The sequence below is a fragment of the Paramormyrops kingsleyae genome, chromosome 14 (genome assembly GCF_048594095.1).
Source record: "Paramormyrops kingsleyae isolate MSU_618 chromosome 14, PKINGS_0.4, whole genome shotgun sequence".
NCBI lineage: Eukaryota > Metazoa > Chordata > Actinopteri > Osteoglossiformes > Mormyridae > Paramormyrops > Paramormyrops kingsleyae.
Window position 1 is genome coordinate 10,286,532 of NC_132810.1, and position 24,852 is coordinate 10,311,383.

General features: G+C 47.9%; 1 protein-coding gene across 2 annotated transcripts; it reads right to left on the bottom strand.

Annotated features, from left to right (window-relative positions):
- Nucleotides 1–1,089: 1,089 nt before the first annotated feature.
- peli2 (pellino E3 ubiquitin protein ligase family member 2) lies at nucleotides 1,090–18,967 on the bottom strand. 2 transcript variants are annotated; one of them, XM_072699284.1, is made up of 7 exons: nucleotides 18,660–18,967; nucleotides 16,589–16,642; nucleotides 9,785–9,914; nucleotides 6,331–6,432; nucleotides 5,936–6,133; nucleotides 5,667–5,855; nucleotides 1,090–3,902 (listed from the first exon to the last, which is right to left on the bottom strand). In XM_072699284.1, the coding sequence occupies exons 1-7, from the start codon at nucleotides 18,734–18,736 to the stop codon at nucleotides 3,324–3,326; spliced, it is 1,329 nt and encodes a 442-aa protein (XP_072555385.1). In that variant the 5' UTR covers nucleotides 18,737–18,967; the 3' UTR covers nucleotides 1,090–3,323. The 2 variants fall into 2 exon arrangements, with proteins under 2 accessions (XP_072555385.1, XP_023684235.1); XM_023828467.2 differs by lacking the exon at nucleotides 16,589–16,642.
- Nucleotides 18,968–24,852: the final 5,885 nt, after the last annotated feature.

Consider the following 24,852-nt stretch of genomic DNA (forward strand, 5'->3'; position numbering starts at 1 on the left):
CATTGATCAAATTGTCTATAAAATATTTGAGGGGCATCTCCCCAAAGTAACAAACATTCCCCTTCCCCAAACTCCCTTTTATCTTACTGCCCATTGCCGTGACTGACACCCATATCTCAGTGTCCAGGTTGTGGAAGACCATCCACCCAGGGAAGCAGGCCGTTTCGGTGGACTGTTTGGGTAGCTCCACCCTCAGCCGACGCAAACGACCCACTAGGCCACTGGGGTTTATCCTGGCACAGCTGGGAAGAAACAAGCACCGAGCGTCAGGTCAAAGCTCTATTTACAGCGTGGGTATTCTCAGACGGTTCTGTGGTTAAACTGGAGCTCTGGTGGCATGCACCTGCCCTTTTTCAGACAGATACTCTATTAAAAACCAATTAAACGGACACTAGCTTTGGCCTTTTTATAAGTCAGCACACTTGCTAAACCGCAGCACGGCTTCCATTTAATGTTGTCATGGTAGCCTGTGACATCACTAAACAATACGTACCACTCAGCCAGCAGCCAATCCTGAAGGTTCTACTAGATTTCCACTTAAAAGTTTAATTGTTTCAAGCAGGCTGCAGTTTGAATTGTAACAAAGTGGGTTTAAGGCAACCATAAAAAGATGCCATTAATTTAAACTCTTCCAGAAATTAATTCCAGAAAAAAATTATCATCAAAACTAACTGGCATTTAACTCATTTGTAGCTTTGGTGAGTCACAGAAACTATATTAAAATAAAGTTGTCATCTGAATAGGGTGGTGGTGGTTGGGCATTAAAAAAAAAGAAAAACTTTTAATCTCATTCTGCAGAATGTAACATCCATGTTCCCGGATCCCAGTAGGAGACCAGCAAAGGTCAATCCAGCAAGCTATACATACAGAAACTGGCACATGAAACCACGTTAAAAGCAGGTTAATTAAGGTCCTTCATTTAGGGTCCTGCGATGAAGGCCTTCCAAGATTTCCTGGTTAAGGCTAATCACAAATACCTTTATTGTAATACTCTGTATATCTCTAATCAATCCATCCAGTCACGGTCAGAGGGTAAATGCATTTCAAACCCACAACCCTGTGGCATGAAGAATAAATGTAGCAGACAGATGATGTTTTAAACATTTATTTTTAGTAAAGTAAGCCTTTGGAGTGCCCAAGCACCCCGACAACTGTATAAAAGATGAGGGATAGACAAATACAATTGTGGCACCCCCTGATGGTGGGAGGACCAGCCCCAGACAGGAATGTTAGAATGTGCTGTTAATGAGATGGGACAGGCCAGACGTATACCTCCCAAACCACCACACCACTTGGAGCTCACTGAGGGGTGTCCCCAGCGGTTCTGTAACACACAGAATTTTTCTGACATCTTTATTGCATATTCCACACATATTAGAGCAACTGAGCATTATGGGTTGCTGGGCATTATAAATATTGAAGTGAACCTCGATGAGGTCAGGATTATTGCTGTGGTTTCTTCAGGAAGATAACCGCTTACATTGGTTCCTTCAGTTTGTTCCACTTAGTACCCCAAATCTGCCCCACAACTGTTTTTCCAGGCTCCTCGATTAGGTCGATCCGAAGGTCTGACCTCGATGTGGTAATTGACAGTAGTGGAAGAGCCGTCACATGGGGCATATTCTCAATGGTGTGTTATTGGATAAGCACAGTTTCACACCAATCAGTCATCACAACCCCAGGGCAAACACGTGACTCAGTGGACGTGGATTCAGTGGACTCTCTCCCCAGGTGTCTGACCTAATTGCGGCACTTAAAAGAAAACCTAGAACACTGCCACCATACACAGTCTTGGTGACAGTCTTGGTCATAATTGCACCTGTTAAATGGATTGCACAGAGATGAAGCACCTTTACTGGCTGACAGGGACTTTGGCTTGAACAGCAAGTGTGCCATCAGAAGGAAACCACCTTTAGTGTTTAATTGAATGGTCTGTCTACAAACTGCTTAAAAATGCCACCTGTTACAACATGAGCCGGAAACTGCGAAATCCTGCCGCCAGGCAGCTAGGAAGCGAAACCGAGAAGTAATCCGGGGTCTGCCGAAAACTGCGGTACAAAAGCATAAAAGGCAAACGGGCGAAGCGGGATGAAAGTAAAGCGCAGACACGAGGGATACGACACGGCGTATAGCGGAGGGGGTTGTGTGGGGGTGGCAGCGGGGGACAGGATGAGGCCACGCGATAGAAAGCGTCATGGAGAGAGACCGCGATCCGAAAAGCTGACGGCAGCCAGCAGACTGTCCCACGCATCCAGAGCGGGACCAAAGGCATGCAGGCGATGTAATACATTCACCGCTACGACTGGGTGGTAGTAAACCACGTGTACACCTGAAATAAGGGTTAATGGAAGCAGTGGCAGGGTTATGCGCTCAATAAAACAGCACTGAGGGCCTTGAGGAAGCTGCCGATGAGACAGCGACAGAAAGCAGAGGCACCCTGACATGAGCACTCAGAGCATACAAGAGAAAATATATTATCATTTAAATTAGAAAACTATACAGTCTCAGTGTAGGAAAATATTCCTGAAAAATAGGGGGGAAAATAGGAAAACACAGGATTTACTATTGCTTTGAAACATCCCTCTACCCCCACTCAGAACCTCTTAATTAAAAGTACTTTGTTATAATTTCATCTATTAAAAACATTCTGAGGGATTGGCTGGGGCAGCGGACTCTGAAATCAGTCCATGTATGTTAATGAAGGGCAACCGCAGACACTGAGATGCTTCTGGACGCAGAGATGGGCAGCCAGGCTGATCAACGTTCCAGGCACCTCATCCAATCATATTCCAGTACCCAGTGGGAGTGGTTAACCAATTACCCACAGGCCTTTTGGCTCCTTCTGTCCTGCTCCCAGCCAACAGTCCAGCTGTATGCCCCCCCCCCCCCCAAAAAAAAATCTTCCGAGGACCATACAGGAAAAGCTCTCCATAGCTCACACCTCCTTTTCCGCTTCCTGCATCTTGGCGTTTTAGCGACAGGAAGCAGCACAGTTGACCGGAAGTTAGCCCTTCGGAGTGTGCCAGGCGGGCAGTATCTGCATTATTATCCATCTTTGTTTAAAAACGTGAAAATGCACCAGGGCAGTTCAGACAACTCCGTGCAGAGATGAAGTGGCAGCATGAAGGCAAGCTGGACCGATCTGAACAATCAGCCTGAGAAAGGAGCCCCTCCCTCATCCAGAAGGTGCCAGTCAGACCTGAGCAGGGGACTAAAATGTCAACTGAGGGGGGGCAGAATGGGACTCAGAGTAAAAGGTGGCAGTAAGTACAAACCCAAATGGGAGCTTCACAGTGGGGGTGGGGGGGAGGCACGGGGGCCCCTCAGTCGATGGGCCCCTGAAAGATGAGCTTGGCGTAGCTCTGTGAGGGCTCCAGCTGTGTGGCGCAGAAGGGGCAGGCAGCGTGGAAAGCATGGGTGCCGTGCGGCAGCGGGATCTCGGCCCAGTACTTGACAGACTTCTCGGAGCACACGTGTCCGCACGGCACGAAGGCGTGCGTGGGTGAGCCCGCGTCCACGTAGAAGGCGGGTTCGCAGCCTAGCCAGAGCGGCACGTAGGGGCCCACGGCCCGGCACATGGGGCACTCGCGCTGCGCGTTGGACTCCCGCTCTGAGCGGTGGCCCCAGTCGTGGTAGCCGTGCACGTGGCCACAGGCCAGGTACACCCAGGGCTGCTTGTCTTCCAGCGTGGGCAGGGTGCGGCTGCGCTGCAGGCTGGGGAAGGCCAGCGTGTTCAGCCCCACAGGGCACTGGGGCCGCGCCGCGTTGATCTCCTGCCGCAGCGCCTCCAGGTGCTTCTGAGTGGGTGTGTGGAACAGGCCGTCCGCCGTACGCCACAGTAGTGTGGCGCCGCACAGGTCCACCAGTGAGCCATCCTGCAGCACGTTGCTCTCGCTGTCCACCTGCAGGAGGCAGTGCAGACACATAAGCATTCGGAACCTAGCATATGCTTCCCAGTTCTGTCCCTGAAACAGAAACACCGGTATTTTACCCCTGATTCCAATCTTCCTTCAAAAAAAAAAAAAAAAACCCAAAAGTCAAGCCCCAGATATATTTGACTTGCCAATGGTTTTTTTCCAATAGCTAGAAATGCCCCTGGTTCACACCTTTGTTTCAAATTCAGAAAACATGGGGGAGGGATTGCTGTAGGTGTTTCCTGACTCTTCAATAATTTCAGTAAAATTACTTCAGAGAAAAATGCTGTGTACATTCTTTAAGAATCACAAATGGTACACAGCTGTTTAAAGGGGGAGAAGAACCACAATGAAGACAAAGCCAAAACTTGAATGTTAAACAGACTTTAGACTTTCAACTCACTACAAAAAAAGGAAAGTTTTTCTTTGCAGTTTATTCAGTTTATAACTATTAAAAGCACTCCTTTCAAGTATCTGGTCATTTTGTAGAGCATTGAATAGTCTAGATTAAAAATAACTCTGCAGAAAATCACGAATAAACCTGATTTGCACTTATTTTCTTTGATCCATCAGAGCCACCTCAGTCATTGGCTGCCCGATTCCTGCAAGTCGTTCATGCTTAAATTTAACCGTTCGCTTCACTTCTGCTAAGAGCAGAAACAGTGTGTTAGACTAGAGCCGAAACCCATGAAACACAGGACTTGGGGGAGACTCACAGCTGGAACATTCCCCTGCACTGATGTTTACTTTTTAAATAGCAAGAAGGCTATAATTTTCTATCTACCCAGACGATCATTTAATTAGTTAGATTCCCACTATGCAGAATGCTTAAAAGATTAAGCAGCTACTTTATTCACATCAGTCCAACTGGCCTTTATGCTACCAGTTACAGGTTCCTTTGAACTTCACCTTCCCCAGTTTAAACCATACCAGGGTGTTTGCTAAAGCATGAGTCTGCACTGCTTTCCACTTACGTCATAAACCCAAACGCGAATACAGCTGCAGACTGTATCTAGGTTACAGATCTTGCTTTGCCTCAGATCCGGCTCACCGACAATCAGCCCAGGGACCGAGGCTGAAAGCATTAGTCTGCGCTACTTAGTCACGTTTTTTTGGTTGTGATAACAGCAGGGTGGGGGTCACCTCGGGATTAGGGGTTCTGGTCCATTTACAGGTTGCAGCCCCCAGTCCTGATAAGTCACATTGGCATTAAAGCCAGTTTTACTCAGTCAGCACTGACTTGCTATTCATTAAAACACCAATTACAGGGTGTAAACCACTCAACCCCAGGCTTATGGACTTGTAATGCAGGTAAACAGCATTTACTTACAGCATAGGAATTATTTTCACTTTAAAAGCCTTTTAAAAACGGCCACCCAAAGCAAGGGGATACGTTTTCCAAACCCTCCCGTTAGCAACATGCATAGTTGGAGCCATTCAGTTGCATGGTTCCATCTATGTAAGTTGCTAACATTGTTAGCAACTATTCTTAGCAATGTTGTTAGCAACTATGCCTTTGGGAAGCGTGCCCCGGCTTGATGGACACAGGAAGAGTGACCCATCCCCACAAGCACACGGCCACAGTCTCCCCGATTTGTGAAAGGGCACCAGCACCTCCATGGAGCACGCAGAGAAACAAAGTACAGCAAAGAGTGACCATAGGGGGCTGACTGGTGACCTTTCTATTCACACAAGCTGTCAGTCTAAACGCTTCTGAAAGCGACAGAATGCGTCTTGTCACATGGCACTGACCAGCTTGCCACGGGTCTGGGCCGAGCGCGTCTCCCTCAGCGTGTAGACGTCGCCGCACACAGAGATCTCTCTCCAGACGCCGGGCCGCGAGTCCTCCGTGAAGCCACCCCTGGGGTGCATGACCAGTACCCCATTGGTCGTCAGGCCGTCCATGTGACCGTCCGGGTTCTTCCACTTGGCAGCTTTCTCCTACGGGGGCAGGAGGAGGTTATACCCTGCACAGCTCATCAAAAAAGTTGAAAATGACCAGGTGCCCCGTGCACACACACCCCGAGGAAGATGTTTTTGGAGGAGTCGAAGCCGGCGGCATAGATCCTGGCAGTGTAGGGGGGGCTGCGCTCACAGACCACGCGGCAGGCAAAGCGTGATATGGTGCTCTGCGTGATGGGAGTCTCCTCAGAGCCCTGGCTCCCAGACACCGTGTCAGTCACCACAAAATCGATGGGGCTCTCCGTGGAGCGACCGATCTACAACAGGCCAGACGGAACACAGGGGTGAGAATGCACAGTCAAACTGAGGCTGGTGCATAAGGTTGCCGTTCAAACACTACCACTACAGGACCCCCCGTGACCCCTGTTGGGTGGCATTTACCACGTCCTTTCAAATTACCATGTGATTCAGCTCGGAAGCAACATACAGATGAGCCAATGAGAAAGTGCGTTACCTGGAACATGTCGGTGTCCTTGTCATGACAGTATTCCACCACCACCGTCTGGTTCCGGGACAGGGTGTAGGAGATGCTGTGCTGCCCCCTGCAGTTCACTGCCTGAAATGGAGAAAACAGAGAGGGAAGAGACAGCAGACGTTTAAAAACAGCCCTAGTTGCGCAAGGTGTATTTTTTTTTTTATTTGGGGGGGGGTGGGGGGGGGGTTACGTATCAAGGGCTCGAATAAAGCTTAACTGGGCTTCACATGCTATCAGATGACTGTATTTAGGGGAGGGGGGGGTGGGGGTGGCATTCTTGAGTGACGGTTCAGGAAACAGCGATTACTGGCCTGCTGCTCGCAGCCTCAGATGACGCGGGTCACAGGCTGGTCAAGCACCAAGGAGTCTGCACTGCTCTTATCACCAGCGAGGGGGGGAGGGCAACAAAGGCACCATTATCCATGAACACATCTCAGAACTCAGCAGGGGCAGGGGAGGGGGCCCGGCGCACGGCTCCTGGGCTGCTCCTGTCTGTCCGGCTGCAGGCGCTACTCGCGGTCAGCGTACCGCACCACAACAGCAGGCCGACGGGCACATGGGCCCGGGCCGGGTCACACCCAGCACCCTCCACCGTGGTAAGAGCAGTAGCAGGTATGGTAATAGCAGAGTCAAGCAAAAGCAGGGCGGTGATGGAAAGCAGTCCCACCAGAGAGGGCGCCACATGTTCCGAGCAGAAGGGTGAACAAGTCACACCCCTGCCCTCCGCCAACGAGAGATGCACACCCTCTACAGGCATAATGCAGGGGGCATAGATATGAGGCATGCTGAAAGACCGAACAGGGGGCACAAGGCAACCTGAACACCAAACACACCTGAAGCAGGAGATGAACAGGCTGAGTGAGTGAGTGAGTGAGTGAGTGAGTGAGTGAGCAGGCGTTACATGAGAAGCTGTGTCTGAGATGTGGGAGCCGGCGTTCCCACTAATCGAGGTCAATGGTGAGATTAGAGAGTGCCGGCAGGAATTAAGGAGCGCCTGGCAGAGAGACCCAGATCACAGGAGCTCTTTAGTAAAGCGCTCCAGCCCACAAGGACCTGCTGGGGGGGGGGGGGGGGGGCAAGCTACACAGAGACCCTGAGAGGGTCTGGCACCCGCCAGAGCTGTACAGGAAGCTGCAGTGGCTGTCCTCAATTTCCCAAGAATGAGTCACCATGACGACTCGTGCACACACCCACAGACACCTCCCCCGGCAGTCAGTGTCAGGGACAGAGCCTACAGCCCTTTCGGTTTTGTTTTTCCTTCTGAAAAGCATCCGGTCGTCATCACAGGTCTCGTCCATGATGCATGCCCCTCCCTCTCCTCCCTGCTCACGCAGTAACAGCATGAATCATAAATTCCTCTATGTAGGTCAAAGTTGCCTGTTACATCCCTCCATCGCTGTCTGATCAGCACGACACTATTTTGGCTTCACACACATTCTTTTCCCCTCTGGTTTTCCCCAGCACATCAATGACTAGACCAGGGTATCTTGATCCAGAAAACAAAATGATATTCCCTGTGCCCTCCCTCCCCAACCCCACCCCAATCATCACCAGAAGTGCAAACCAAAGGCGCAGAGTCTCCCTGCAGATTATTCTTACTGTCGCCATAAAGTAATCCGAGAATCCTCTGGTCCGGTACCGTCTCCAACTTTTTATCTCTCCCGACACACCCGATTTTACTCACTGTCCCACAGGAACTGCCCTCCCCTCAAAACCTGCCTAGCAGCACCGCTAACTCCAGTCTCCAATCAGAGGAAATGGTGGGGGGGGTCCCAGGCAGAGACACACAGCAGAGTGAGGAAAGGACGACAGTAAGCTTGTGTAGCATGACTGGTTAGGAGCACGTGATTCTCCAGTCAGTGACGAGGAAGATCAGAGTGCTGGCAGACAGGAAGAGCAAGGGGGGGGGGGGGGGGGTTGGCTGCAGGAGTATTCCAGCTTAAAACACGTGGAACAAGTAACTCCAGATCTTGGGAAATAGGAATGAAAAGTGCCTGCATGATGTGTTATGGGGAAGCCTTTTGATCATGTGACATTCCCTCCCGCCCACGCACTATTGGCACTTTTCCACTAGCACACAGGAACCAAGCTGTACGCGACCCGTGAACAGACAACCCTGTTACAGCACAGTTCCAGTTCACTTCGGTTTTCCACTGCAGAAGGGTCTGCTGGGTAATGGCTTAGCTGGTTTTGGAGAACAACAGTGACGTAAAACAGAAGAGACACCCATTTACTGTTCACATAGTGTACTTCATGATTTACTAAATGCTAATTTCTGCTATCAGGTCTGTGAGAATCGCTGTGTAACGTCAGCATCAAATGCTAGTGGAATTAGCATTTTCTTGCATAAATTTGCATCACAAATCCATATTGTTCAGCTGTACTGTAGGTCTTTTTTAAGTAGCTGGTTGGAAATTTTCAAGTTCTTGTTATCAGGAATGCATCAATACATCAAGATGTGAGATACTACTAATAATGAATAATATACAGAATATACCATTTTTTCTTCTTCAGATAATCCATGCATATCAACACAGAACACTGGTATCTCTGGGCATTTTGACCAATCAGATGGTGGTGACACAACCAGCTCAGTTTGGTCACGCATTTGGCCCTGCTTGTAAGTAGGGCCGTATATGCATGGTTACGGCGTGGATGAAAAACTGCCAACTTGCGGCTCTTGGTGACAGTGGAAAAACACCATAATAGGATGATGGCCTCCTGACCCAGGCAGCAGCAACAGAGTACATAAGATCAGGAGGATGTCAAAGCTGGGAGGGGAGGGGATAGGAAGCCAGGAGGGGGCGGGGGAATGATTTCCAGGTAGACAGAGGAAATTCTGAGGTCATACGGCAGAAGGGGTGTTTCCACCACCTGGCACCCAAAAGTGAAATAAGGGCACAGGCGTAATTTCAAAACAAGGGAGTCATGCTACACAGCACATGGCAGTGGGGCCTGGCCCTCCTTCAGGGACCCCTTACAGAGCAAACCCTGGGAGAGCCAATCAAGGCTGGGCCAGAATCAGGCGACAGGAGACAGAGTGAGAGACGGAAATACAGTCACACGGGCAGCATTTAATTCATAAACACCAGGGTGCAAAATCTTATAATTAGGCACACAAATACCTACGGGCCAGCAGTGACCCCCCCTCCCCCCACGACCCCCCAGTGGGCTGGAGGCAGTCTGCTGAATGGAGGGGGCTACATGGCACAGTAGGTGCGGAGGTGGAGTTCCAGGTCACTAGCTTGACTGGTAATACACAGCAAACATTAGCATTTGCTCAAAAGGACGCATTCCAGAAAGCAAACAGGCCCTTGCTTGTTAGCAGCCTGGCTAAGCTGCCAAAACAAGAGAATGCGAGTGAGCGGGGATCTCGCGCCATGATTCCTTGACTCGGTTACCTCTCACCGCATCGGCGCCCCCACGCTCTCACCTTGCTGGCCTGCGGCGAGCTGAGGACGTGCACCGTGCTGGGCTTTACGCCATTGGCCTTGGTCCTACGGAACAGGGCAAACCGGCTTTTCCTGCGGCCCCGGTCGCCGCTTGGCAGGGAGCCATTGTACCTTGAAGACAAAGGAAATAAAGAACGTAAATAAAGCAGTTTCGACACAGCCGTGGGGAACCTCGCAGGCTAATTCAGGGTACACAACACTTCTGGCACCGTTTCACAACAGACAGGCGCAAAACAAGATAGCTGTTTTGGTGGGTTAGTAGGAGCGAGGTGGTGGTGGGAGGGGGGCATGGGAGTGAGATGGAGACAGATAGTCGCTGGCATGATGAAGAAGTACATCACAGGCAAGGAAGAGGGCAGTTTCCCGAGGGCAGGGAAGCACCCTCAGGTTAGGCTCACTGCGGACGTTAAAAGGGGCCCCATAAGAGGAGCAGTCAAACCGCAGAGGAATCTGTCTCAGCAGCCAACAAAGCGGTGGAAAGGGGGGATTCTGGCTGACGACTTGCCAGAAAGTCCCAGAAAGAAAAACAAAGGTGCGGGAGCCGCGGCCAGAGGACAGGCGGCTCCATGCTGTGCCACTCCCCTCCTTCACGTTAGTAGCATGCTACTCCATGTTACAGCCGCACATGTGTCACGTAGGCACTGCGTCCCCAGGGAGGACGCGGCAGGAAGACGTCAGCACAGGCTGGCCGTCTCCTCCCAGGCCTCCCCGTGTGCCCCAGGGCACGCTGGAGCCATGGCTCCTAGGGGGTCCTCTGTAATGGTCCCTTGCCAGTGGGGGGGGGGATACATAACAAAAGCAGAGCCCTTCACTGTATCAGTAAATAAACCAGGAACTGGACCACCAGGGGACAGAAGGCCTTCTTTAATCCCGAGTAATAACACCACAGAAAAGTAGTTAGCTCCATGCTGACATCTATGGCTGCATGATATATTTGTGATTACATCGCAATGTGATCGCGATTATATGGTAAATGCGCAATAATCAACAGGGCTTTAGATGCCGGCTTTTCAGTACTGTATGGACGTTACCACAATTTGGTAAGCAAGTTAGCAGTACACATAAAATATTCATGAGATGACTATTGTGACACCCAATAGTTAAATTTGGCAAATCCTTATGTTTATTAAATTCGGTTTGCGGAGCATGCCACATGCTAATATTTTGGAATATCATGGAAGCAATAAGCACTGAAGCGGCAGTGAAGAAAGGGACAGCTCAGCAGCCATAACATCTTTTAAAAGAGGAGATACTGTGGATAAACGGGTAAAGATGTCAGCGATGTGGCAGTACATTTTGCAGTTTAAAGTCTGACATTTCTTAAATGTAAGGATACACCAAAGTCATACAGATTACTAACTTCTCTGAGCCATAATACACCTCCATTTAATATTTTAGGAGCACTACGAATCTACTTCCCCAAATTGTGGCCTTACATAAATATCCGTATAATACTGAAACGCTGGTGTCGAGACAAATGTTTATGTCCGTCGTCTGAAGCCCTGGGGAATATTACGCATGCTCCATACAATCACAATGTGATACCGTGCAGCCCTACTGACATCCCATAACTGTAGCATTACACGTTATAAACCAGGGGTAGGCAAAACTGATCATGGGCCAGCAGGTTTTCTATCCTACCTGATGAGTTACTATTGCATGAGGTCAGGTGTGAACATTAGAGACCAGATAGGATGAAAAAACCTGCTGGCATTCCAGGATCAGGGTCGCCGACCCGTGTTCTAAACAGCACGTGCCGCTCTGCATCATCTCACACGTGATTAAGCACCGTTTTCCATCGGCTTGCAGCCACCTCACCGGACCTGGGCGCTGGCCCGGCACGCAGAGCTCCACACCTTTGTCACATAGGTGTGTGTCCTGGTCAAACACGACCCACACCTGTCGCAAACAGGAGCGGCACCAATGCAGGCTGAAGATAGGAGAGGTTCCAGGACTGCAGTCTGCGGTCAGCCATCCCCTCAAGCTCCCAGGCATTACTAAAATAAGATCTAATTGTACAGAATCCTCATCATACGCATTAGAAAGGTCGATTCAAACAACCTGCCAGAGTAAATATTTCCACATCAGGTTTTGGCAAACAGCCTACTGCAGTTCTGTGCATGTCGAATTTATGATTACATGTTACACATCATATGATTGCGAAACCTTTTTGGAAGTCCCTCCCCCAAAAACCACGTCGTAAACATGTCAGGTTGTTCCCAGAAACACCTTAGGAGCGTTTTCACACTTTCGAAAAGGCTGACTCAAACCACGCTCCCAGTACAAGCCGCCCAAAGTAGGGATGCTGGCACAGCAGCTGCGTGTTTGCGTACAGGGAAGTGTCTCCAGGCGTGTGACGACAGCGCTGTACCAGGTCGACGCCGAGAACAAAAGGTAAGAACCAGGGCCAAAGTGCCAGGTTTCATAATAGTGATGGGAGGAGGGCTCGGGGGGAGCTCTCGTAGTCTGATTGGCTCACCTCATGGCGACGGCCCAAGTCACGCGGTCGCATATATGCTGTACTTATGTCCTCTTCTCACCACAAGCAACAGCAGACAGGCAGGCTGTCAGTGGGAGGCCCCCCTCCCATTCATGCTCTAAGATTTTGGCAATGAGACAGAATCAACACCCCCATCACTAACTGGAGCCCCAAACTCTGATGCCATGACCACATGCTCCCCCGCCCCCGCCCCAGGCCAATGGCAGGCAGGGTGGGGTGTCCAGTCTTAGCCAGGATTTTGAAACAAAAGGCTTCCCCATTAAAAGAGGGTGGGAGCACAATCCCATTAGCCTGTTACCTGATGCCATGTGGGGGAACAATGGTACAGTATCATCCATTTTTCTTATTCCTGGCTCTCCCCACATTCCCTGGCCTCTTGTACAGAGATGGCCGTGCTGGGAGGAGATAACTAGCATCGTGGGGGCAGCTGACCAAAACTCGACATCCACCAGCTGCCCTGTACAGCTGGGAGAGCCCCATGCTTTAGCCTGGTCCAAACGGCCTACAGCCTCCCCTCCTCTCTGCAGAGCATCTCCCTCAACAGGAAGATGTGGTGCGAACCCAAGTTCAGCCGACAAAGTGCCGCTGGCCGCCCACGTGGGCGTCCCCTACACCCAGCCTCCCTTCCGGCGCTCACACACCTCTCTGGCACGAATCCTCCACTCGTCCTCAAAAATTATAATTGTCACCGTGCTGATGCTACAACAACAGCCCAGTCCAAATGCCCCCCCCCTTCAACAGGGCCACCTGTCACCCCTGCTGCCCAGCAGGCTGGGAACACATGGTCACAGCAGGGATGTGTTTTCATAATGGGGCAATGGGCGGGCGGGCGGGGGGTGGGGGGTGATGCTGAACGTCCTCGAAACAGCCTGGACATTGGAGACAAAGAAGAATCAAAAGAACGAGTCCGGTCGCTGTCCGACTTGAGCCCCGCACTGGGGACTGAGCTCTAGGTCAGGTCTGAATAGAGCCCCCAGCACTGCTGGCACCTAAGGCAGCCGTCCGTACTGAAGTTTCAGGTCACTGCCCATTTAATGAAGCAGAACGGAGAAGTCTCCAGAGCTCTGGGAGTGGTGGTGTCCCGGCCGCCCCCTGTGGCCTCTCTACATAACCGTAATCCCTTTCCTTTTTGACCCCAGCGAGGGGCCGCCAGCCGCTTTAGCCCCGATCACAGACAGATTAGAGCCTCTATCTGTCGCCTGCTCCTGCTTGTCTGAGTTTCACTACTGCTTCTCTCAGTGGACTATTGGAGCTGTTATATCGGGGAAGGGAGAACCGATTAACCAAAATAAACACTTCCAGCGGTCATCAGCATGTTGGGAGCATTAAACACATCCCGCAGGGTTGAAGGGAGCATGGGCACCGACCTTCACACACAACTGGCATCCAAGAAACTCAACAGAACATCCTAGTGGAGAAGGAACCTCAGTTCAGATCAAAAGATGAAAGGGAAAGTGTTTATGTTCAGAATGAAACATGCTATAAGTGCCATAAGTCTCTCTCATCCGGTCCTCAGGGACCCCCCAGAGTAGGGCTGGGTACCAAAATCACGTATTAAATGGACCCTGTGGCTAAATTATTAAAGATCACAGCTTTCATATTATCAGTTGTTTTCAGTACTGAAGAAATTAAGAAAATAGACTTCTTATTTATTATTATTGCTACGTAAAAAGTTTTCACTCATGTGCAATCATTTCTTGCACATTTCATCTCACCATTCTGATGGCATTTTTGCTATTCTTAATCCAGAAGAGAGATCTCTCTCTCAGCCTGTGTGTGAGGAGCAGGGCATGGGGGACAGCTCATTCGCTCACACGCAGCAACATGCAGCACACACAGAGACCCAGCTTTTAGTGACGATGGCGGAGAGAACTTAACTTTCAAAAGTGTGGTAACATTTCACTATCTAGAGTCAATACGGATAATGTTTGTTGCCACAAGTGCAACAAGTCTTTTGCATGTAAGGGCGGAAATAAAAGCAATCTGTAGAAACATCTAGCAAAAGTCCATCACATGCATATGGAGAAATGCAGTTTTCAACTGCCTAGCTCATAGTTTATCCGTCGTTGTGTATGCTGTTATGTGTGCTTAGCGGCCTGGAGCCCACACACAGAGTTAGCTAAATTATATGAATATGGATTAATGATAAGTAACCAACAGCCAGCTGATGAGTGCATTCATAAATTCCATATGAAATGGTCAGAGCATCACGTCATTCTGATATTCACAGTTTCAGATCACAGTTTTAGTCATTTGGACAAAGTAAGGTTACCACTCAGTAAAATTGTTGTCAAAGAAAAAGCCCTGCATTCAGTTTTCACTTAAAAGTGAACACTGTTAATCACAATGCTTTATATTGCCATCATCATAACATCAATCTATAATGGTAAATTGTCCAAAACACTGCAATTTCTTTTGCTATAAACATTTTAAATTTCAATAATCACATTATAATCCATAATAGTGACTGTTAATAGTGACATAATAGTGAATGTTAATTTATATGCAGTACATATGAGAAAATAAAGCTTTGTTAATTTTGTCCTTAATTTGTTTCTTTTTCACTCAAATAAAAAGTACCCAAGAGTACCATAAAAAGTACTGGATCATTAAGCAGTATGTGTAAGAGTGGTACTACTGATAAAATCTTAATGATACCCATCTGTACCCCAGACAGCCCACAGTTTTGCTTCCACCCAGCTCCATGCCAGACAGCAATAACGTGGACTATATGGGGGACCCTGAGGATCAATTTGAGAAACACTGTCCTACAGCACCCCCCCCCCCCCCCACAAGTCACAGAAAGAGAGGATCCACATGCTACAGGCTGACAGCTTTCATAAACACACAAACAGCATGACCACAGACACCAGCAGTGACAAAACAGCCCAGCCCAGTAATATAGCGAGGATATGTTCCCCACCCAGAACCCCCCTCCCACTCCAGGTTTCCCACATGAAAGTGGAGACCAGGCCTCAGGGGAGCCTCATTTGGGGAACGCCCACATGACGCTGAATGGCATCCTGAGTGTCAAACCAATGGAAAGACACCTGGAGCTCCTGGCCCACCTTCAGCCTCACAGGACAAACCTCATTGGGATCTGGGAGCACAGCAGGTGATTTATGGCACAGAAGTCTGTTACATCTCACAGAAGGGTCCCTAGAAGATGGGCTAAAGATACTTTGTTTAAAAAAAAAAAAAACACCAGCAAGATTCACTGGCAGTATTAGCTGTATTACCCGGATCTGTAGCCCTTACGTTTCACAGCTCAATCAGGAAGAAGCATTTCTAAAAATATCCAAAATAAGACAGCATCAAGGCTAAGAGACATCTGCAAGGTCCCCAACAATCTTAAATCAAGCATTAATACCAGGATAAGGAGTTGGCCACATAAAAATGGGCTCTTTATTTAGATTAGCAATTAAATCAAGGCAACTCCATGGATGAAACCTGATGTCCTGACAGTTTCTCTTTTCAGCTACTGCAGAAGTAACACTAAACAGGTAATAAAAGTGGAAGAACACCAAATCCAGTGAAGAACCACCTAACTGAAGAGTGACAGTGACTGTAAAATACATTAACACAATTGTACATTCTAACATAAAGGGTAACAAACCACCCCAAAAAGAAATCTGGATAAAAAGGGGGTCACACTGTAGGGTTCTTGAACCCCTGACCCCATCAATCACGCTAAGCATCGGTGGAGCTCCGCCTCACTTTCATGGCACCGAAGTAATGCGAGAGTGTTCAACACCCAGCCATCACTCGCAGCTCTCCGCCTCCCTCACAGGGGGCTTATTCCGGAAGCTCACTACCCCTCGCAGCACCACCCGAGGACTCTGGAGGAGAATTATGGTGCCTTGGCTGTGGCATGCACCCGCTCTGGGAGCCCTCTGTTCCTGGCACCCGGGGACATCTCCAGGGATGCACACGCCTCCCCCTATCGTCCTTACAGAGGGCACTTGTTCAGTGAGCACCACAATCAATGGGGTTCAGTCCCATAGATGCGGCAGACGGAGAGCTGGGGAGATGGGACTCCCGGCCCGGATCAATACCCCCTTTCATTGCAGCCGGCTGACCCGCTTCTGCCTGCCAGCGTCCAGCACTGGGAGAGAGCGGGGGGACACCACCAAACACCCCCAATTCATCAGCTGAGAGAGGGCCTGCTCAGACTCCAGATCAGGGCTCCTCTTCAAACACAGGCCTCCACACCTCATACACCTTTAATGGCTCAGCAGGCTCACTCACTGTGACACTGTTATATGGAAGTGCACTCAAAACTCGCCATTTCAACCCGTTCCAAAAACACGTCGACACTGAATCCCACTGGTGGTATTTCCTACAAGATAAGCAGTAACAGGCCTAGGTCATTACACCACAATGAAACTACCCCCAAAATCTACTGCAGACACACTTATAATGTGGTCTAAGAAGGGAGGGGCACTTTTCTCCATCTTTCGCTCATCAGGCCTTTTGCCATTCAAATCCATGACTCCACAGCTGTATCTTCCCATCTACAACTTTCTACAAGCCTGCGCCGCTATACAGAAACAGCAAAAATAAAAAATTAAAAAAAATACGTGAGCCAAAAAAATAATAATCACCCCCAGCAGCACAAGTACGTGCCTTAAACAGTGAGAATAGCGCAGTTTAGTGTGAATGATTTTACCGTTAACACTTAACAGCAATGGGTGCAACCCAAAAAGCAGCAATACAACAAAAGATGCATCATTTCATATTTACGTCAGTAATTAAGTATAAAAGAACCGTTATGTTTGTGGTTAAGTTACAGTAAAGCATTAATCACGTTTTGAAATATTAAGATTAAAAAAATCAATTTCCCACAGGCGACTCATGTGATCATGGCTTTAAAGCAGGTCAGTCATACAATTAACAGACTGCTCACGTTTTGGTCCTCCCCAAACGTGCCTTCGATGAATAATCTAGCTTTTCAACGTAGGAAAATAGACTATTGACGATGCCTACATTTTAAATGACATGACGCATGGCTTTTTTATTTCAGGTTACAAACGAAAGTCTACGGAGATCCGCCAGATAAAGCTTACACACTTCCTTTTAAAACATGCACGGGTACCAGCACATAAAAATAAAACGGTCTAACTGCTGACAGTACACTACAAACCAAAAGGGCTTTAAAAACACTTGTACGCAGTTGCAAAACCAGCCTCCTATAGCAAATGGTACGTGTTGATTACCTATAACCATAGGCGTCGTCACACTTCCGTTAATGACAGAAAAAAAAAAAAAAATACAAACTAGGTTAGTGACAGGAATAAAAACTTCGCACCTTTGCCAACAAACCCTCCCACTTACACTAACCTTAGTGTAATTAACTAATCGCAGTGTTTAATATTACAACGAATGCTTTGAGAACCCGGTTAAATAAGTATTCCATATACATCGAAGATGATAATCTTAACTCATATCCTTACACTGAAGTCAATGTCACTGATATTTAATTATACTACACTACTAAAAGTCGCCACGTGAGATAAATCACCACATAGTTAAGAGTATTTTCTTGCCTTAGGAGGAGAGATGGTTATTTTGCCCGAGGAAGCGTTTTTACAATACAATGTGTCGTATTTTTACGCCGATTAATTACATGGTGGTAAGGATTTGAGCGATGCATGAGATAGCGGACACACTCCGCACATCCCGTGCAAACAATGGGTCGTTAAAGCAGCTCGAATGCAGGAAATGGCCTTGAATAAGTCTGACTTTTCCCGAGCCGTTTCCAAGACATGGAGCAAAAAGAAAAAGAAATCACTTTTTTTCTCTCGACGCCTTTACACAGCGTGGAGAGATTCCGTCCAGGAAGGGTTGTCGTGGCAGCGGACACTTAGTAAAAACTTACTTCTCGATCGCAAAATTAGCCAGTCCGATTTAAACCGCCGCTAAAACACAAAGATGCTGATATTTGAAGAAGGTGGAAAATCGTATCTTGCGTTTCACATAAGAACACAGGCTACGTGCCTGATCCCCCGGTCGCCCACTGAAGTACCATAAGTTGCCATATTGCAGATCACTTCGCCATGGTGGGAGAAACCAAGAAGTTACATTAACAGCACGATCACCATGCACAGATACATCTGCGGGGCAAAACTCCGATGCAATTAACGGGCCCACACGAACCGCTATGAAATATCACATCATACTGCACCTGGTCTAAACCACATTTTGTTACATGCAGTAGAATTTAAGAAAAATACTATATTTAATCGAAAATAAGCGCGAAGATTAAATCAAAGCAGTGTGAATGTTTTCTGTCTAGCATCTCGCCCTCTTCAACTTGAGCTATAACTTGGTAACGTTTTTCTTCCTTCTTAACTCACCCCAGCACCACCAGCTCCCCATACTTCACAGGCTCTTTCGTGGGGGTGCAGCGCTCCTCCTGGCTGGGTGAAAACATGAGGCTTCGTTAAATTCGTCCTCCCCAGGCTTAAAAATGGAAATGCAGTGAATATCCTTCAAAGCGGACCAGTTACGTCCATTTCAGACCTCCCTCTACCAGCATAGCGACGTAAAATCGCTTTCTGAACTCGGACCTCGCACTTCCCTCGCGCTTGTGACCGTTTAAACTTTATCAAACGAAGACACAAGTTCGAACTCGAAGTCCGCACTTACGCGGTTGAACCCTCTTTGGAGCAGACACGAAAACAGCACTGAGCAGAGGGTGGACTATACCATTCACAGGCACGTTACTTAGTGAGGGGGTGAAGCGGCATAACAAACTTTTAAACACAACACTTTTGCAAGAATTATCCTGAAATATTTATGTACTTGTACTGTTTTAGAATTATATATAATGAATATTAACACATATGATCCACTATTCCGACAAATCAATACTAACTTTAACATTTGAAACAAGATTCCCCTATGAATAAACTGAAATTGTTCCGACGTGGTTTAAGGCTGTCCTTTTTGTTATGTAAACATAGAGTAATATTCGGTGGTTTCTTAGGTGTTAAATTCGTTCGTCGTGTGTAAAACAATGGATGGTAAACAAAGGTTTAGTTTTGTATTTTCAATCTTCGTGGAATGTATATATACTTTTCATGAAACTTGTGTTTATTTACGGTGTTATATAAGAAATTACTGTAATTAACCTAAGCCATATGGATTGGAAATAATAATCTTGTGAAAGATTAAATTTACTAAATGAAACAGAGTGCGAATCTACGGAACCTATATGGTGTGTTTCCTGTCGGGAAAGCAGCGGTGCAGCGATACGTACATCGAAGAAATCACCAAGTCCCAGTTTTTTCTACATGGATAAAACATAGAGAGTATGTGGCCAAAATTATATCTACACTAATTTGATATAAATACACGACGTCTATTCAAGATCAGCGCTGTCAGAAAAAAAAAACATCCAACTGGTATTATAAAAGATAAATAACAGTGCCTTGTTGGAGGCATTTGTTATAATTACACACAGTTGACAGTTCAGCATCTAAACATAGGAGCCATTGCTAACACGTGGTAACTGAGGTCCATTTGTTCACCCAGCTTATAGGCTAATACACAAGCACACAGCCATGTCACACAAGAAGAACCTCACAAAGACGCTGACCCTTACAACCATGGCCAAATGCGACCCATTGCCAGATTCTAGGCTCTCTGGTCCTCAGCCGTTTCGCGCACCTTAGTGCCTGCATACGAAGAGTTGTGACATGGGCTGAAAATAACCATTTCCTTAAGGAGAAACCATTCCACATCTCATACTACTCTCTCCCCCTGACCTGATCCAAAGGCTTATTAATACACTTCTATTCTGATATTTGCACTCAGTTGCCTGGGGTGAGATGAAGCTGGCAAGTCCATACAGCTAATCTGCCTGTCAACAAGCTCACCCCACTCCACAAAAATATATGCATAAAATCGCAGTTGATTAAATATTATAGACATTTTATGACTGGAAAGAGAACTCAGTCACTGCATAAATAGCATGTGTACAGCTCGGATTACAGCCTGAGTTGTGAAGTTACAGCAAAATGTATAAAAACCAGGAAGGTCAGTCCTTGTGACTTCCTCATTAGCCTATAAAACAGAGAGAGAGAGTGAGTACATGGAGTGCATGTACATTTAGTGAAAATAATTCAATTTCTTTTATCTCCATTGCAGAGTTCCACATTTCAGTGAAACGATTCAGGTCAAATGCTTTGGCGAAGGGAGCAGAAGCAAAGCCCCACCGGGGACTTGAACCAGCAGCGTTTTAGTCACAAATGCACTTCCGTTGCCACCTGCTGTCTCCCAAACTTGTCGCACTGGAAGCTGCCATCCTGTCCTGAAGGCACCGAGCTCCCAGTGAGGAGATAGCTTCACAGAGCAGACACATACTGTATACAGTGGGAGCCCATCCCACCTCCTGGTCTGTTGCATAATAAGGCCTTCTTTTCCCTCAGCAGTAGCTAATGAGGATCACCTTCTTCACCTCAATAATGGGCAGGTGTCTGTTCTATCACTCTTAATTTCATGTGCTCTGCTGTGGCTCAGTGTGTATGGAAGTGGACAAGGAATCTGTACTGTCACGGATGTTTTTATCAGTCTTGCCACTGTTTTTCATGACCCATGAAGCTAGTAGAGTTATATTCACAAAACACGAGGTTTAGGAACATCAGTATGCCCAAAGAGTGACTAGAAAAGACACTGGCTGTTTTTTTCTGTAAGGTCTCCACTATTACTGAGTCATTTTCAATGTGGTATCAAATCCCCCCACTGTCTCAAAGACAGGGTGCATAGTTGTCTGAAAAGCTGTCTATCCAGCACCTTGCTTTCTCTACACCTGGGTTCCCCAATTCCAGTCCTGGAGGGCCAGTCTGCAATAAAGTTTGCAGATTTCCTTTCATAAAAACACCCACTAAACCTGTTAATAAGATTTGTTTGAGCAAATTGTGTTGCAGACTAGCCCTCTGTGACCGGAATTGGGAAACCCTGCTCTACACACTGCTGGAGTGGCTGCTGGGACAGCTTGCCTCCCTGCTGATAGGGGCAGCCAGAAGTCAGCTTTGTAGGAGGTATTAATGCAGCTAACTAGTAATGAGCCGTAGCCAACGCCAGCTCGGACCCAAACCGCATTCAGACATTTTTGCATGATAAGCTTCTTGGAAACAGTCGCATCTTTGTGACTCAAACATAAAATATGGTCAGAAATCTTTAAGGGTTATTTCCTGCACTTTTTTGTCTGTCCTGTGGATTTTTCTCCTCTACACAAATTTCCTTCCATGGTTACTTGACTTGCTGCAATTACGCTCTTCTGTGTCAGCTACTGTGATATCAATCGATGCAAACTAATGTGAAACCTTTTGTAAAGGAGAGATACTGTCGTTGAAGATGGCAAGACCGGCTGGCAAATAAATGTGAGACATTTGATGGATCTAAACCAGGCGCGTCGATCTTAAGCTGCCTTCCTGACTCCGAGTGTGGCCTGCCTGTCAGCGTAGCTCCAGAGCACTAGACCGCAGTGCACTGCTATTTAGTTAAGTGCAGAGCAGAGTCCTTTTGTGTCTGCAGCTGCAGACTGGGCTGTCATGCGTTATAAAGCGATGGCTCACCGAGGCCGGTGCCGATCCCGACAGATTTATGAGTGTTTACAGCCGCATTGTGTGAATGACTGTAGCCCGGCCCCCTTTCTCCACCCCATTTGCCTGTCTCCCTTCCCTCGCTTCCTTCCTCTTTATCTAGCTGACAGAGGGAAAGTCTGTTGAAAGGAATCCTGCCTCTCCACTTCCTGTCTGCCCCCCCCTACCCCATAGTGGGGAGAGGGATCAGAGATCAAAGGCACTCCTGCACACACTGTCCTGATTGAGAGCAGGTGCAGGGAGCGACCGGCCTGCGGCTGGCCAGGTCAGACCCTACGTCCACCTCCAGATTTTGCAGGGCGCTCCACTCCTGTGCAAACACAGTGTCAGTGGTAATGGCTGGAGCAGAGGTGGTATCGCTGTGTGGAAGCGTTTTAAAGAGCTCTGCAATGCTATAAAATACGGCTGTGCCTAGACCTCCCACATAGCAGAGACACCGTGACAGGAATAAAGGAGCCATCCACGGGCAAATACAACCCCCACCCCCCACTGACAGACATGCGTGTTCAGGCGCTGTGTAACCAGGACATTCCATTTGTTTTTTTGGGAGACAGCTGTTATCTTCCATGAAGTTTGTGGCAGATGAGGTGTGTGAGAGCATGAGTAATTGAGCGTGTGGCTGGCCAGGCTTGGGTCAGTGTAAATGCTTGTGTGTGCACTGAAGTCGGACTCAAACAGAAGGGCCCCATTGACACCTCATTTAACAGAACAGCCACGATCAGCCTTTTGGAGTAATTACTGTGTGTGTGAACATGTGACTCAGCAGCGTGACAGGGTGGAGTCCCCCAGCGTTCAAAGCGCCTGGCTGGCTATGTGTTAGGGGGCTGGGATAGCTAGGCTCTCTGCATTGTAACTGCCAAATCTGTCTAAATTGCTACATTTCAGTAGACACAAAGTTCTCCTTTCACCCTGTACATCCAGTTGAAACCTTGCAATTGTTTCTTCTATATTATCTACCCAGAGGAAGAAAAAAAAGAAAACACAATACTCCAAACAGCTTCTGCGGAGATTATCCAACATCACCGGCCACATGCCGGTCACCATATTGAATTTCCTCCCAGCATGGGGACAGTTTATGTGAGCTGGCCAGGACAAAAGCATCAATGCTGCGCTCTTCCAAAAGGACGCGAGTCACACCCTGATCACACCACATATCATCATAATGGTAAAAGAAAGCTGGTGTCTCTAATGGCCAGAGAGACAGCTAAAGACCACTCCAGACAGAAACAAGTCATAATGAAGCCTGGGTGTCATCCTTTTGATCACAACCCTCCTTGAATAGTCCAACGAAAGATAAAATAACCTACTCTGTCTGTGGCAATGGAGTAAATTAGTCACTGTCAGATCTTGTTTGACAGCTCAATTTCTTGGTTCAAGGGAAAGGTCATGGAATGTCATTTATCTGCATACATTTTGCGTGTGTGATGTGTAAATGCAGGACGTGTTGGAAGGAGCAGTCGGACATTTTCCAGCAAAGAGAACTTCACACTTACAGCTGGGTTGTCCAGATGTGCCCAGCTGCAGCAGCAATTGCAGAATGAGCCCTAGTAGAACATCAACACTAGAGACAACTGTTAGCGTGGTTGGACTTGTAGGAGTCCGCCTCTGAACACCCATTTCCCAGAATGCCCACCCACAGGCAAATCCAATGGTTTGCAGAGACGACTGGCCCTTGGGGCGTCGCGGCCAGTCAGAGCCACCATCGGCTGGGGGTGCACGCCCAGTGGAATGCATGGAATGCGCTGAGCCGGAGCCTGGATGACCTTCCCCGCTGACCCCCCAGGAGAAGTTCCAATCAGGCCCTTGCCTGCTCCAAGATGTGCAGCTCCCCAGAGGGGGAGACGTCTAAAGTGGGAACCAGCAGCGCATTGTGGAATTGTCTAACTTTTTCCAGTATAAAAATGTTTACATTTAAAACATAATGTGGGAAGATAACAGAGCACAGAGTCTCATGCACAGTGTTCCTCACTGATACTGCTGTAGTTTCAAATAGGGGGCCTTCTGTTGGTCATCACAAAGACTTAGTAAGATACTTACCCATGTCACAAAAATAAGAAAACAAACAGCTCCGTCAAGTAGGTCTTTACTTGCGTGGCCACCCAAACAGAACGCTGGTGTCCTGAAGCAGCAGGTCAGAGGATGACCGGTGGCCTCTCAGCCTTACCCACAAAAGACACAGGCTGCTTTTTAAGGGATGTCACCTGTTGCAGACCTTCCTGTCTCTCAGCAGTCTGCCACCCAAGGGATACCCCCATCAGATCCCACCTACTCACTGATCAACAGCACTGGGAATACAGCCTGGGGGGGGGCCACGTGCCAGTGAGAGTATGAGGGCAACTTGCCGTTTTTCCCTGAAGGAGCCTAATGTTTGAATTTGTGGTGGGGACCAGTTTAGTAGCCTGTCTATGATGAAAGATACCGTGTAAAGCAGACTGTTCACTCTTTACGCTCATACTCCCTGGAAAAACACATACAAAACATCTTAAGACAATTCTGAATTTGGGCAGGACAGTCGTCCCTTTGAGAGACTGACACAACAGTTTGAATAAGCCCATTGAAGGGCTGATTCCCCCACACCCTTTCCACGGAGACAAACATTCTTTTCAAGTCCAGCCTCGGCAGCGCTGCCTAACAGAAGGATGCTCGTCTGCTCTGGAAGTGCAGTGTTAAATTTGGCAGTTCAGACTAACTTGAAACAGCAGGCGGGAACTTGACATTAAGGTGGTGGCCAGAAAAATCAGCAGCCATGATGACTATAAAAACGCTGCCCAGGAGCTCACTATAAATACCATTGTTGCTGTGGCACACCAGCAAATAGCCTATGCAGGCGTGTGGTCTGGCTGAGGCAGATAAAACCTTACTAAGCAATAGGCTTCTTAGTAATCAGGACAATCCCTGTTGCTTAGTCTGAACAGTGATTGCTGGTCACACCCAGTAGATT